The sequence below is a fragment of the Thunnus maccoyii genome, chromosome 3, assembly GCF_910596095.1.
Source record: "Thunnus maccoyii chromosome 3, fThuMac1.1, whole genome shotgun sequence".
NCBI lineage: Eukaryota > Metazoa > Chordata > Actinopteri > Scombriformes > Scombridae > Thunnus > Thunnus maccoyii.
Window position 1 is genome coordinate 11,497,717 of NC_056535.1, and position 15,855 is coordinate 11,513,571.

The 15,855-nt window shown below is 39.6% G+C and overlaps 2 protein-coding genes across 6 annotated transcripts in view; one reads left to right on the plus strand and one right to left on the minus strand.

Moving 5' to 3' along the window:
• Positions 1 to 162: 162 nt before the first annotated feature.
• Positions 163 to 11,487, minus strand: fam219aa (family with sequence similarity 219 member Aa). The gene is made up of 7 exons (XM_042403295.1): positions 11,304 to 11,487; positions 10,939 to 11,210; positions 6,421 to 6,517; positions 5,504 to 5,597; positions 4,519 to 4,599; positions 3,676 to 3,730; positions 163 to 3,185 (listed from the first exon to the last, which is right to left on the minus strand). Exons 2-7 carry the CDS (start codon positions 10,996 to 10,998, stop codon positions 3,027 to 3,029), a joined length of 546 nt encoding a protein of 181 aa, XP_042259229.1. The 5' UTR covers positions 10,999 to 11,210; positions 11,304 to 11,487; the 3' UTR covers positions 163 to 3,026.
• A 176-nt stretch (positions 11,488 to 11,663) lies between these two features.
• dnai1.2 (dynein, axonemal, intermediate chain 1, paralog 2) overlaps positions 11,664 to 15,855 on the plus strand; it is a 38,358-nt gene continuing 34,166 nt past the window's right edge. For all 5 annotated transcript variants that reach the window (XR_006093912.1, XR_006093911.1, XR_006093910.1 and 2 more), the window contains exons 1-13: positions 11,664 to 11,853; positions 12,020 to 12,079; positions 12,262 to 12,360; positions 12,559 to 12,639; positions 12,942 to 13,068; positions 13,412 to 13,467; positions 13,556 to 13,711; positions 13,903 to 13,962; positions 14,088 to 14,216; positions 14,687 to 14,771; positions 14,955 to 15,072; positions 15,209 to 15,252; positions 15,446 to 15,693. Coding sequence is in view for 2 of the 5 variants with exons in the window: in XM_042403260.1 (XP_042259194.1) it covers positions 11,812 to 11,853; positions 12,020 to 12,079; positions 12,262 to 12,360; positions 12,559 to 12,639; positions 12,942 to 13,068; positions 13,412 to 13,467; positions 13,556 to 13,711; positions 13,903 to 13,962; positions 14,088 to 14,216; positions 14,687 to 14,771; positions 14,955 to 15,072; positions 15,209 to 15,252; positions 15,446 to 15,693 (1,305 nt within the window). In the remaining 3 variants the exon portion in view is untranslated. The remainder of the gene's footprint in view (positions 11,854 to 12,019; positions 12,080 to 12,261; positions 12,361 to 12,558; positions 12,640 to 12,941; positions 13,069 to 13,411; positions 13,468 to 13,555; positions 13,712 to 13,902; positions 13,963 to 14,087; positions 14,217 to 14,686; positions 14,772 to 14,954; positions 15,073 to 15,208; positions 15,253 to 15,445; positions 15,694 to 15,855) is intronic.

The window sequence follows — 15,855 nt, forward strand, 5'->3', positions numbered from 1 at the left end:
ACTGACCCCAAGAAATGAGAGGATACAGAACATGGAGAGATGGATAAATAAAAAAAATAAATGGCAGTTTTATGACACCGAGCTAAAAAAGGTACAATCATAGACACACATGGGAACGTCAAATTTCAGATATCTAATATTTATTTTTTGATATTTCGGCACTATACACAGAACTTTTAACACTGTTAAAATCTAAATGGGACCGATTCACAATCATCATAATAAGCATCTGACCAACAAAAACCATCTGTCTGTATATGAATTATTTCCCATACTTGAAAAATAAGTTAAAACACACAACTGCAAATAAATATCTTTTGTTACAATGCATTACTTTTGGACTTTTAACTCAAGAGGTTAGTGAAGCTAAACGACATTGGCCAGATGTAGTACACTCAATAGAAGATGACTGTGTGAATCTATTAGAATGATGCATATGGTAGAGAAAAAAAATCCAGCACCATAGTCAGTCACACAGTCAGTCCCTAAATGTAAATGTTAGCTGTACACAGCTACTGGTCCAACTCTCTCCCCAGCAAACAGCTGTCCTGACCACTTTATCTTACACAAACGTCTGTACTCCTACTCATGTCTTTTTTCAACATAATGCAAATAATTTTATCATCTACACACATGGCACCTCATTTGCAAAAGAAATGCAGATTTTTTTATGTTTGTGTGCTTTTGTAACTCAAATGCTATAGAAACATTCAGGCTGTATCATGGATATTAGTGATGAGAAAAAGGAGCTTTTTTTCTTACAGATTCACAGATTTGTATGGATGGTTTACTTAGCTAACAACGGTTTGACATTTATAATTAACATTGTGTTTTCTCTTTCCCAATAGGTTTTTAGTTTGGTTTACTCTCTACACACAGTACCATTAATTCGTTCATTTAATGAGAGCAAAAACATGTCTTCTCCTCTTGACTGCACATATGCTTGCTGATCTGGCACCTTTCCAAATAATAAAAAACCTCTAAGAAATGGGGTCCTTTTGGAGTCATAGATTACACACTGTTCCTATTCAGTGAATCACAAAAACATGTTGTTTCTGTATAGATTTCCATAAAAATGTAAACGTTGTAAATGTACTAATAAAATCAGCAGAATAACAGTTGAAGAATGAATGCAAGGTTTCCCAAAACACTGCAATATATCTACAAAGATCGTCAAAATAACATTCTACATTATATATGCACACTGTATTTCAAAAATATCTTCACATCCTAATTACAAATCCCTTTGTACTTGAGTCAACAGAATGATCTGAATGTTACACAGAGAATAACTTACACCACAGTGTAAAGTGCACACATACGAGCTAAATCAAGAGAAATTTGTTTTTCCAAGTGTCAAAATGTGCTCTCATCGCTCTCAAAAAACTCTAATTGTTTAAGTGTTTCTGGGAAACCCACCACTGATCTTCTACTGTCATTTGTGTCAGAGCAGATACATCACGCATGAGTGTGAAAATAATTGATGTCTGTGAAGCTCCACAGATGTCTTTAGAGTGATGTAAACATGACCAATAAATCTTATGAATTCAGTACTTCTAAAACAGCAAGAACTACTTCCTTGTCAACATCATGGAAAACATCCATTAGTATAAAGCCTCGACAATACACAGCTGTGTCAGGTGCTACATATACAGGCCCCAAATTAGGTATGCGTAAATATATAACCATACAAAACAAATACACTTAATAAAAAAACTTAAATGAAAACATGTTTTACTTCCCTTGATATGAAAAAAATCCTATTTCATTCCCATCCAGGCAATATGGAATCACTTTAATGACATTCTTCAGAATCCATACCAGGTACGACCATTTATATTATATTCATTCACTATTCTGTAACCACATTCACTGGTAGTGACGTCCTTTGTGATCCACTCATGTCTGGGGCTTATGTGGACAAACACAAAGGAGGTACACACTACCCCATGAGCTGTTCTGCCACTATTTCTAAATAATTGTTTCTCTACATCTTCTGACATTACAGTAGGTGAACCTAAATATTGCTAATTTTATGTTTTTTTTTTAAAGCACACCTCACATAATGTCTCATCAGCACAAGGATGTGTTTAGGGGTCAATAAAAACTGGAAAAATTTTCTGCACAGGCTGATCATTAGAACACAGTGTTAACAGGCAACATGCAAAACAATTTGTTTTCAGTTTCTCTTAACCGAATATTAAACAATAAGCAGTACAACCTTGGTGTAACAGACAGATATTACAAAAAAAAAAATCTGGAATTGACTACCTTAGTGTCGTGACTGTACGTGCTAGTGTTTTATCAGCAGCTTGATGGTTTAGCACTACTATCCTGGACATAATTTCAGACACACACTCATACACACTCACACACATCATTTTCATGTTTGACACGTATATACACAGGAAGACAAAGCAGACTGGCTGAAAGAAAGGAGAGAAGACAAAAGACAATGGCCACTAAGAAACTTCCAATCTCCTAAGCTTCTTGTCCATTGAATCTGACCATCAGTGTTACACCAGCAGTAGAGCAATAGACTCCTTGAATGGTGTACTGCAGCAGTAATCACACTTTGTCACCATTTTTGTTGAGTTCCTGTCATGCCATTTTGTTGGTTCTGTTCTTCTGCGATGTCGCACGATCCTTCATGGTCCTTGTAAACCAAAATATCCACAACCATGGGATGGAATTCAAGCGAAGGAGAAGCAAAAGTAACATGTTTTCCTTGGAGGTAATGTTTAGGCCATCAGTCGAGCCCCCGCTGAACCAACAACGCAGAAGTAAGATGCACAGATCCTACCATAGGAGGAACGTGCACAAGATGCTGTACATTGACTCTTTCCTCGAGACTTGACCTGTTTCCATCGCTTACTGTAACATTTACAAACCCTTGTTTTCCTTTTGTGCCAGCCGATAGTTTTTCAACTCCTTCTTACTGCCACTCTAGTAGGAAGTTGGCTTCAGTGCAGGTGGCAGACAGGAGATTTTTTTTTTTTTTTTGAAGGGGTGGGGGGGTGGTGGTGCTACTGGATTTGACAGGCTGTGGAGGGAGCAGCCTGGCAGCACATGCAGGTGGGGTTGACTGCTTTCGGGGGGATCAGATCCAAGTCTTCGTCATCCGGGATCTCATCAAGCCGGTACCCATCCTTCAGGAGTTGGATGTTCAGGTCCTGGTTGATCTGCTGTAGAAGCAAAAGAGGAGACAGAGTATCAGCAGAGCTTCAGGAAGTTTTTGCAAAATCCTAAAGCCAGGAATGAGCTTGTTAATGAAATTAGCTAGAATTCTGATTCTAAAAACATTCATCATATATGTTCAAAAACACGGTGAGAGCCTAATTAATTATGTTTTTACATAAACAGAAAAGCAACAGAGTACAATCGGGTCTTTGGTGATAATGGAATGAGGCAAGAAAAACAAAAAAACATTCCAAGAGGACAAAAATAACAAGGAACAACCTCTTTGGATGAAAATTATAGCTAAATCATTACAGATGACAGTGATTATAAAAACTTGGGTATTACAATGGTGCAATGGGTGCACATGTACCTGGTGGAACCGATGTGACGATGGGATTGGGTGATCAGGTAGTGATGTTTGTGGTTTCACCAAATGACACTGTATCAACTACAATATAATGTGTGTATAGATACCTGGTCCCTCAGACATCTCACCTCGGCTGAGGAGTATCCTGATGACGAGTATCTGGACATGTCAAAGTCATCGTCACTGTAAAAAATGGAGACATCAGCAGTTAGATACAAGCACCTCAAAAGATGAGGGTTGAAACAATAGTAATACACTGTAAAATTGCTCATATTATTTAAAAGTTGTATGTCATATTTGATTTGGTAGACAGGGTCATTTGTGAACATAAAGTGGTGACATTTCTAAGGTAAACAGATTTAACATTTAAGCTTGTAAAAACGATCTGCTGCAGTCTCTTGATTCCTAAATAATTAATCAGCCTTTCATGCAGCCTACGCACATAGAACAGAGTAGCACTGTGCAATGTGTGTGCACGTGAAGCTAAATGTGGACAATAAACAAATGGGTGTCCTGTGTGGCTGTGAGTCAGAAATCCTGTCACAGAACGATATGATGCAATCCATGATGTAAGGTTGACTGGTTACCAGAGGGCTCATTTCACACGGGAGAGTCTCCCTCATGTAGCACAAAGGGCACAAAGGGTGGGACTCATCTGTGTCAAATGCAGACCTGCTGGTACAGCGTGGAAGCAAGCGCTCCCTCTGAGCCGCTTTTCCCCGTCCAAATCCTCACCCCGCTATCCGCTAATCCTGTGCCCTGGTAGAAGCTTTGCCCCTTTTTAGGATCCCGTCTGTTAAGAACTCTCTCAAGTTGCTCGATGGATTAATGTACCATCATGACAGAGTAAGTTAGCCAATTTCTGCTTTTCCCCTCCTTTTAGGCAAGCTCGTCTGTTTCTGAAATGTTTGTTCTTTTAACTGTGGTATCTTTTAGCGTTGTAGAAGCTGATGAGAAGAAACTGCACATACCTGTCAGTGTCCAGTGCTACAAGGGGCTTCTCATCTGGGCTCTGGTCCAAGGAGGAGTAGCCTTTGTTTGGTACCACCAACCTGAAAAAGAACACAGATAACAGCTTTATATTATACTAGCTACATCGTAGTCTATGATGTGCATCTCCTAAGAAATGGGACTGCAAGAGCTGCTTGTGCTTTCTCCAACAGGTTTCTGATGCCGCTACAGATATTTGAGAGTAAGGATAACATGAAGCAAGTCAGAGGAAATGCAGTTTATTTATTACCCAGGTTAGCACTGACTGTGATCACTGGATTACATGCTGCATTATTTCCTGTGAATCCCTCATGCATGTGAAGACCATTTGAATCCCATGTGGGAATGTCTTGAATAATTTTCACAAAGTAGCATAGTATATTCTTACATGAATATTTCAAATCATGGAGGGTGTGTACTTGATAATTGTTCTGAGTATGGTATTCTCCTTAAAGGCCACAAAAAGAGAAAAAAATGGGGCAAATCTGTGGCCTTCAGACTGCAGGCGTTGCCAGATTATCTTTCTGCTTCAGAGACTCGGGGTTCAGACCAGTTGGTAGCCTTTCATATATTTCCACTAATCCAGCAGGCAGTGGGATTAGACAGATGAGCCAGTTGTCAATACTGTGAGGTTGTACTGGGTTTTTGCTTAGTGCTTTGACTCCATTATCACCATCCACACTCATGGAACACAACAAATTCTCCTTCTCCAAGAAGCCTTGTTGCGCACTGTTTGTGTTATAAAGTCTGATGGCGTCCACAGAAGGCTAGCAGTAAATAAAGCTTTCAGTAGCGGCTTTGCTGTCCTCATGTTTTGCATTTCAGTTGGTTGTGGTGTTTTGCATTGAATGGAAAGCAGAAGATACAAAAACATATTGCTTGTGATGCTAATTAATGCAAAGTGTAACATTTGTAGTTGAGTTGGTCAACATAACAGAGAAACAAACAGGCGGTTTAGGCTGTTACCTTGTCCTGGCATTCTTCTTAGGTTGTTGATTGACAGGACTGCCCACAGTGCCATTCTTCACTGATCCCTTCCTGGCAAGGTCCCTCTGTTTCTCTGGGCAACCACAGGATGTGAGGTCATCAGTAAAAGCATCAATAAACCTCAACTTCATGACTATCAATGTCAATGACTATCAAATATGTTTAAACAAAAAACAGTATAGGAAACTATCCATATTAAAGTCATGATCACATGACTTCAATATGGTTTCTACCCTGCATGCTGCCAGTGGCTGTAGTTGCTAAAATCCGAATCAACACAGAAATTTAGTCTTTATTGGCACATTAGTGTATTCACAGATATCATGAAAATATGGATTTCAAGAAGTTCCAGTTAAAAACATTTGGGGTTGCCAATCTTTCAAATTTTAGTTTCAAAACAGGTTTTGGAGGATGGAACATTTATGTTTTGGTGAGCTTCAGGAGCAATATTTTTCAGCCAGCTATTTTGGAACAGAGCCCTTAGGACTAAATAAAAATGAGGAATACTGAGTGCAACAAAGGCGTTCACAGTGTTGTGGCAGTACAATAACAGAGGCAGCTCAGAAATGTTCCAACACCTCTGATAGAAGAGATATATTGGGAGGCTGGGGAATATAATTCAACTGTCATACAATACTTCTACTGAATATCTTTTGGTTCTGTATATAAACTGATGTTGAACAGAATGTTTTGTACTTATTTTGACCTCTTATGATGGAGTTTAGCAAACCTGCACACTGTGGTATCTATGGAAGGCCTGCAGTGACAAATGACACTTATGTTTAATATGATTTACATTGTGCAAAGGTTCTCCATTTTTTTGCTGCTGTTATCTCATCAAATCTTAAGTCTGGCATTCTGTCACATGCTGATTTTCAGTGTGATGGTTGTGATACCTATTTGGACTTGCAGTGGTGAGGGCTTGTAGTTCATAGCCACAGTCTCTCCCTTGGTGTCAGCATCTGCCTCTGAGGTGGAGGATGCTGCTGGATCCTAGAAAAAGAAAAGAGACAACCAAGCATGTTAGATTTGATTCAAACCAGTAAATCAAAAACAATAAGTGATATTTTATTTTAGTATAATCTCATTCCATAAAAATGAGATGTGCAGTATATACCATAGTCCCTGTTTCTTCACAATCCTAGTTGTGTCACTGCTAATAAACCTGGACTCAAACTTATTTTCTAGTAATACAATTCCAGTCAACTTGTGCTATACTCCCTTTGGCAACCTGAAATTGAACACAGTCCTGGGGGCACAATCAACTCAGCACCGTAAGTGCCTGTGATTTATCACCAGGCTAACAGTAAACGTTGCCTAAGAAAATCAGCTCCCTTTATATCATGCTTGTGTCCAATACCCCAGCGAGATTTCCCTTGCCTGTTGACTACTATTTTGCGGCATCAATAGGCTTGAGTGTTCTTCCTATGTCGCTGGCTCCGTCTCTTTTATGTGCGAGCAGTGATGGCATGGGGAGGAGGCCGTGGGAGAACAGAGGGGGTTGCTGTTGGAGCCAAGGTTTCCCCAGATTGAGAGAGGGGAGCTGGGTTGCGCTTGGCCTGCTCTGCTGACAGAGCTCCACATTATGTTCATCCTACAGGCCTCCCCTTGTTGCATTCTGTAGGACTCCACAGGCCACATGGACGAAGGCTACCAGGCAGTCGGCTCTCAATAACCCTATATTCTCCTCAGAGAAAAAGCTGCTATTTTTAAAGGATCCTCTAAGTACTTAAATGACTGGAGCTAAAACTTACAGTTAAGTTCCATTTATGTTCAGACTGCAGCTGTATACTGCAGTAAAGTACAGTACTGAAGTGTCTAAATATTTCAGTCATGTAAAATGATTTTATAGTCAAAATGTTGTGTGTCACATAACAGGCGTAGGCATGTTGGCAACTGATAAAAAACACTGAAAACACTGAAGTGTCTTTGAAGATTGCGTGAGGGGATTACTAAATAAATTGATCTAGACACAGATACACACGAATCTATTTCATCAAATATATTTCATGGTATTATTGTGAAATACTACAGGAATTTAGGCCAAATCCATGAGTTCATCAATCTCACAGGGCCTGATGAAAAATTCATGAGTATTTAGCAGGGACAGTGAGAAGCTTGTTTTGCATATCGATTTTCATGTAACACTTTTAAAAACATGCTGCCAATACTCAGTCTTGTAAAACAGCATAGATATGCACTATTTTATTTGCACATGTAATCACTGTGAAGTAGGGCGGGGCAATATATCAATATTTTGATATGTGATATAGCGTAAGTGTTGTCTTTTCCTGGTTTTAAAGGCTGCATTACAGTAAAGTGATGTCATTTTCTTAACTTGCCAGACTGTTCTAGCTGTTCTATTATTGTCTTTATATCCACATTATATTAGTCATTATATAAGTCATTACATCCGTATGACTGATGATTTTTTATCAAAAATCTCATTGTGTATATATTTTGTGAAAGCACCAATAGTCATCCCTACAATATTGTCGCAATGTCGATACCAAGGTATTTGGTCAAAAATATTGTGATATTGCCCAGCCCTGCTGAAAAGGTAAAGGGTAAAAATAGAAAGACAGGCTGAGGGTTTTTCTTCTTTGACTGCAGTCCAAAATGGCTAAGCGTACCTTTACTGGATACAACAGTCTCATCCTCATCTGGTCATGAGGCATTATTCACTTAGCTGGAATAATTAATGCGAGCTGCAACACTGAATACAGTGGCAAAGCACAGCAAACAGATGAGGTATTCCCACCATAACAAGCACAAACATGAGCTCTTTCTGTTCTGTGGCAGGCCCCTCCCTGGCATCATTAGGCTTACCCGCAGGATTTTTTTCATTCTTGTTTTTCACACTTTCCTTCCACCACTGAAAGACTCTGTGATGAGACAGGGTCATATCGTCTGTCAAATACATCCCTTTGAAATGTTATGCAGAACTGTCTGTGAATTATGAAAGGGATCGAGAATTAAGCTGTTTGTGACAGAATTCCCTGACACTTCTTGAGTATAAGACAGCATAATTACTGATAGCAAATAGCAGGTACCCCACAATAAACACGTTATATGTATAATATAGCGGCTTAAAGTATAAAAGTCTAATGTTTGGTGTGAAGAAATGCAACTTAAAGTTCCTAAACCTGAAAACGATTTTAAAATGAAGTCCTTGTAGCCCTATGGTTTATTATCATTACCTTACTTTTGGGTACTATGCTCTGGCACTTAAAACTTACATTAAGAGCATATACTTGCCTGTAAGACCATGTGCTGAGTGTTGACAGTCACTAACAAATGATTAAAACATGACCTATGGCACTTGGGGTGCCACATAGATTTTTATGTATTAAAAGTAAAAACACAGTCTGTTGCCCTGACCTTCAACCTGCATTCACATACACATACTGTACACTCACTCATAGGCCCACACACATACAACATCATATAAATGAAATGACCTCTCTGTGTATCAGTTTCATCAGCCTGTCCTCCTGTTAGCGACTCCTTTACTGCCTCTGATGATGAAGAGCCACAAGGTTGCTGACACAGCACAGACACCAAGTGATTGGTAGGATTATACATCATGGCCTCCCACTGGCCAATAGCAGTGAAGATGGATGCATCAGGTGACCGTTAAAACACTTGCGAGCAATACTTATACGTGACAGTGGCAACTGGGCTATATTACAGTCTCAATGTGTTGCAAAGCAATCTGTCATGATTAGATTTTGACTGCAGCAATCATTTTCTGATCACTCGTCCATGTGCTAAGTAATGAGATGCTCTGTAAAAGTAGTTGTTGAGATACAATGTTTCTTTCAGAAAATTAACTGCTAATTAAAATTTAATTTTCAAGTATATATATTTCATAATCTTAAGCTTGATCTTAAGCTTTCATTGATGATAGGCTATAAGTCAATAATTTATATCACTCAAAATTCTTTAAAGCTGGTGTGATTCGTGTGAAATTGATTCCCGACAAGGAGGCAGGTGCCAAGTTGATTCATGCGGTTTAGGAATTACAATGAAGTTATTAGCATTAAAATGCACAACCATGTGTGCCACAGCAACTGCGATTCTGATATAATCAGATATGGTTTAAATGTTAAGTGTGTCAAATAAGATAAGATAACGAGAAGATACCCACAGTGCTGTTGGACTCAAGCAGACTAATTACATGAAGTGGTAAAAAATAAACTATGCATTTTTTTTCCAAGAGTTTTAGGCTTCGTGCTGACAACAGACACACTGCAGCCACTTGCCTCTCAAAGCCAAGTATCTCTGATATTGGATACAACTCCACAGAAATCTCACTGGATGACACATGAGAAGAGACTGATCAAATCTTTATGGAGGAGAGGCAATTGCTGCTGCATAATAAAGCAGAATTTCTGTTCCGGAGAACACATTTTCTTCTGTGATTTCTGCTGGAGTTAAGCCCCAAGGTAGTATGGCTGGAGAAGCATGGGTGTGATATGAACAGTAAAACTTGGAGCTCTGCTTTTGCCTAAACTCCCCTAAGGCAAATACTTAAAAAGGGACAGCCGTTTGAGACTACTTTGTTTGAAGCGTGGAGGGTCTATGGTAATGATAAACTGCATTGCTGAAATAAAAGATTAGCAAAACATTAAATGTAGGGAATAAGAGCAGCAGATTTGTTCATTTTTGGTGACCATGACATATAATTTCAGATCTTGTACAGTGTGCTCAGTAGGCCTGTATAATAATGGCATTCAAACACTGACAGATATACCCTTAAGTTATAAAGAATAAGGCACAGAAAACACTGATGACTTCCTAGTATTGGAGTATATCAATTCTAATTTTCTAGCATGTGAAACTTGTCATATGACATTTCATGGAAGGAAGGATATTCTGTTACAGTGGGCCTGCCTGAGCCTGAGTGATCATTGCTGCAGCCTGCAGTATGAGCTTTGGACACAGGGTTCCTACTCACGCTACCATTTGGGCTTGCAGTGCATCCCGAAACACCCAAATAACCCAAATAACACGTCACCAAATGACGAAATGTAAAAGCTGTGAGCTATGCCTGCTACTGATGTAAACAAGCGCATACTGACGTGGATTTATTTTATGTATGTTTCAGTTAAGTGCGTAGTTGAATTGCTATGATCCAGTAAGATGAAAGTTTATATAATATTCAATAATTAAATGCCTCGTTCGTGTAATCATTCAGTGGGGGGAGATTTAGCCGCTATTATTTTATCCGCAGATAATCAATATAACGCATCTCATAGATTCAGTTTGTGCCAAAGCTGTCGGTTGCTGTCGGTCAGCTCACACGCTGATTGTAGCACAGCTGTCACGATGAACCACCCAGACGAAATTAAAAAAAAAAACCCGTTGCCTTCAATAGAAATGATTTGCATATGTGTTTTTGTCTTTCTTACCAAAGGCTGTGTCTCTCCGTTGACTGGAGGTACTTGGAACCTGTCGATTTCTTCCATCATTTTGGCAAAGCGTTAGTGGAAACGATGCAGCAGTGAAGATAAACGGCGACTTTTGTCTAAGTGTCCCGGTTTATGATGCTCCGTTGACGGGATCCTTCGTTATTATTCAGCATTGTAGCAGTTCGTTTTCCTCCATCCTGACAGAGGTGACTCGACACTGCAAAACAGCAGCACCGCCCCACTTCCGGGTTTATAGAATATTCATGACAAATCTGTCCAATCACAGAGAAGATCATATTGAAACGCGAATTGAAGCAAATCCGTGTCTGTAAATATATGATACAGACATTTAGACAAGTCCTTACTTGTTTTCAAATTATGAATGAAAACTGCATTTTGCAATTGAAATAATCATTAATTGCTTTCCAAGCTTTCGTATATTTGTGTCACTCCACAATTGACTGCGTTCACCCCGTTGCCCTTACTCAAAAACATAGGAAGAACCCCATTATGAGGGTTAAACCCTGTTTCAAAAGTTAAATCTGGCAAGTAGCTTTCAGACTCTTAACTGATACAATATAAATACCATATAATTCACTAAAAAACGACGGAAACTCGACGGGTGAGCTCCACCTGAAGGGTATTATCTTGACTTCATTACTATCTTAACCCTCTTTGAGTGACCAACCTGGACGGCTGGTTGTCTTGGTAACCTATATACAGCAGCAGGCAGCTGCTGGAAAGCGAGTCTTCTTTTGTTTTTCACTATTTAAAAGTTTCCGTAATACTTTATGTCGAAAAAAACATATTATCTTAAGTTAAATACCTAAACTATTGGTAAGCTAAGTACCTAAACTATTGACTCTTTTCGCAATGCCTGGGCCAAACAGTAACGCTGCAGCATCTGTGAGAAAGGTAACGTTAGCTAAATGTCTACGTAGTTAGCAAAGTGATAGCTCTATGTCTCAATAACTGAATAATGTTAGCTAAGTAAAAGTTGTACTGTCGACTTTAAGAAAGCAAACAGTGTTTCTCCACAATGCTCAAGCTAACCATTTAGTTGTCATTTGTTTTCACACAGGGCTCAAATGTCCAGAAGGCACCTGGTGCAAAGCCAACCAAAGCTGCAAGCAAGAAAAAGGTGGGTACTGTCTGAGTCACGACAAGCCTATTACACAACTCCATAAACTGACAACAGTTCTGTATTTTGGCATCTGTCTGGCTATAGATGGGAGAACTATGAGAAACACACATGCTATTACAATATAATGTGATTTTTAAATTTAACCAAGACATGAAAAACTTCTCCATGTAACGTGACAGGATGATGAAGAGGGTGTGGAGAATGGTGATGGATGGGACGAGTGGTCTCATGGAAAAGCACTCATTAAACCTGCAGACCAACTGGAGCTCACTGAGGCTGTAAGAGAACAGAGATGTTCATTGCTCAAGTTCAAGACAGCTAAATGAGGCTTAGACTTTGTTGCTGTTGCTTAATTCCTTTTTCCAACTTGAATTGTTCATTATTGTCTTTTGGGCACTGTTTTTGCAACCAGTACCTCTGCCAAATGAATGTGTAGCATATGCTTTTGCTCTCCACTTTATCTATAATATCACTAGGAGCTGAAAGAGGAAATCACAAGGATCCTGACTGCAAACAACCCACATGCCCCCCAAAACATTGTCCGCTACAGCTTCAAGGTAAAGAAGTTACAACCAAGCTTATAACTTCACATCACTGGCTGTAGGTACAGGCATCACTGCCATACTGAAGCCAATTCATATTGTAGAATGAGAAAGGCAGATGGTCTTGTGTACCTGTCAGCCCCTCACATTTTAAACACAATGGTTACCTTTAACCAATGTTCCTGTGCTAATTATAAAGATTTATTGGATACCGTGTGAATTAATACACATTTTCTTCTTTCCTAACCACAACCAAACAAAACAAACCGGTTTCTCTGCTTGCCATTCCTTACCTCATTGCTTGTTGTGTTTCCCAGGAACGTTCCTACAAGCCTATCAGTGTTGTGGATCAGATGGCTGTTCACTTTGTCATGGAGGGCAGTCTCCTGCATCAAGACTCAGATGAGGCTCGAAGACTGAGGGCCAAGGAGGGTCTCCCTGAGGGTAGTTACTGAAACATGTTACGATAATATTCTGTGTTTACAGAGCTCAGTAATGCTTTTGTTTGATATTCAAACCCAAAATTGTTATGTCATTCATAACAACTGCACAGTGTGACAGTTCCACTGTGTGTTTTTGTAGCATGTCTTTGTTATACTGGTTCTTGTCCTCTGGTGTAGTGCATAGCTGGTACCACAAGGTGTCACTTACAACATATGCCATCAAATTCAAGAAATGCCCTGCATTCAAAATAAAACGATGAATGTTTTTCCAAACTGTAACAACTGTGCTTATAAGTGATGTCCTCATTTGTCAAATTATGATTTGATGTTTCCGATGTGTCCAGAGACTCCAACAGTCAATGCTGGAGCAGAGCCTGATGAGGAGAAACCAGAAACCCCGGTAAAAATATGTTTGTTGCATTGTCCAAGGTCAATTGGTCAAGAGCATGATCTGAACAACAAAACTTCTCTCTGTTGGTTTTCCATAGGCTACACCTGTAGAGGATGGAGGGGAGGTGGAGGAAGCTGGGGAAGAAGACAGACCAGACAGCGTTGCCTCCAAAACAGACAAGAAGGAGCCAAAAGTTACTAACCAGTTCAACTTCAGTGAGAGGGCCTCCCAAACCCTCAATAACCCACTGAGGGTAGGAAGAAGCAGCCAGTCACCTAGTAGAGGGGCACCTTATGTCTTATGACACACATACAGTATTTTACATAATGGCTGAGATATCTAACTTTTACAAAAGGGAAGTTTTGATATTGAAGTGCATATAATAAAATATTCATAGCCTAGTGCCCCAAGAGTTTCAGCTGAGTCATTTTTATTTTCCTGCAGGAGAGAAGTTGCCAGACAGAACCTCCTCCACGCAGCATTTTCTCTGCCACAGCTAATCAGGTTTGTGAATTCCCTGACTAGTTTAAAAGAAATGTTTAGGCCAGACTTGTTTCTACACTGTTGAGCATCAGTGGATATTTGTGCTTATATGGGTTGAATGTAATAACTCCACTTTCTCTTTACAGTGGGAGATCTATGATGCGTATGTGGAGGAGCTGCAGAAACAAGAAAAAAACAAAGAGAAGCTGAAAGCTGTACCACCAAAGAAAGATGGTGACAGAAGTAAGAAGAAGATGATGATGATGGAAACTCAGGTAATTTGCCTGCTCACCAACTTCCCTGACTATATTTATACATACGTATCTAATATATGCATCCTTGTACATTTATATCTGATATTAAGGTTTCTGCCTCTGTCCTGTATATTTATTATATATACAACTATTAATCTATATAGTATTAACAGATCTGTATACATTGTCTTGCTGTGACATTCAATTTCATTGTGTAACGCTTCAAGCTGTCATGTGTTTGATTTTCCGATTGGACATGCATCATAGATTAGAAACACACCACATGTACAATACAATCCATTGCTCATGGCTGTCGAATGATAATTGTTACCTTGAACTCTTGATATTACTCGACCATTATAATCACAGTAGTGTTGTATTGTATTCTACAATATTTTGATGAGAAGTGAAAATTTGTTAAGAATATAGCCGTGTTTACAGTGTGTTCTTTCAGTATTTCCAGCCCAAATTATGCCATGTTTCCTTTATAGAGCGACGACATCACCAAAGTGGCCAAGGCAACCAAGATCTTTGAACGAATGGTCAATCAGAATACATTTGATGACATAGCTCAAGGTACATTCTATTAAACATGTCAAGTGACAGTATAATAAACCACAATAATACTGATACTTTAAACTGTCACTCTTCTCTTCTCTTCTCTTCTCTTCTCTTCTCTTCTCTTCTCTTCTCTTCTCTCCTCTCCTCTCCTCTCCTCTCCTCTCCTCTCCTCTCCTCTCCTCTCTGCCCTACTTTTAGATTTCAAATACTTTGAGGATGCCTCTGATGAGTTCAGGGACCAGGAGGGCACCCTGCTTCCTTTGTGGAAGTTCCAGTATGACAAAGCCAAAAGACTGTCTGTCACTGCCCTCTGCTGGTATGTTTGCTTAACAACTCTAAAACTAAATGTGATGGTGTACCTCTACCTCTATTGCATACCTCATCGTGACATTGTGTCCCCTTTGTTGTTACAAGAAAGGAGGATGACCGATGTATGCATCTTTCCTCAACAGGAATCAGAAATATCAGGACCTTTTTGCTGTGGGAATGGGATCCTGTAAGTATACAGGAAAATTCAGGATTCATAAGTCAGCAGTTATGTAAATATCTGATTGTATGCCATCATTTATCTAATTAAATCAGATTTTTAATTATCACTCTCTAGAAGGCATAGTTCTAGTAGTATTTGACCTGATCTCTTTTGTGTCCTCCATCCACTCTCCCTTATCCTTTGTCCCTCTCCTGGCTAGATGACTTCAGTAAACAGGGGCATGGCATGCTTGTCTTCTACTCATTGAAGAATTCTGCCTTCCCAGAGTATATCTACCCCACCAATTCTAGCATCCTGTGCCTCGACATCCATGAGCAGCATTCCTACCTGGTGGTGGTAGGTTTCTACAACGGCTGTGTGGCTGTCTACAACTTGAAGGAGGAGGGACTGGAGCCTGTGTATAAGAGTACTGCTAAGACTGGCAAACACACTGACCCTGTCTGGCAGGTGAGGAAGGGTGAAGATGCAGAGGTAGATAGGGTGATTGGAGTTCAGGGTGTGTGTGTATGTTGTTCATTCAAGTCCAGCGACTCCACCCTTGCACTGTCTTCTCTAAATTTGTGTGTTCTCATGGTAGGTTTGCCATTTTTAGAGCTATCCCAAACCAGT

Coding starts and splice junctions, on each gene's coding strand:
- fam219aa (XM_042403295.1), bottom strand. CDS start 10,998: ATGATGGAAGAAATCGACAGGTTCCAAGTACCTCCAGTCAACGGAGAG. Junction 6,518..10,938: donor ACGGAGAGACACAGCCTTTG/GTAAGAAAGACA, acceptor TTCTTTTTCTAG/GATCCAGCAGCATCCTCCAC. Junction 4,600..5,503: donor AAGAAGAATGCCAGGACAAG/GTAACAGCCTAA, acceptor GTTCTTTTTCAG/GTTGGTGGTACCAAACAAAG.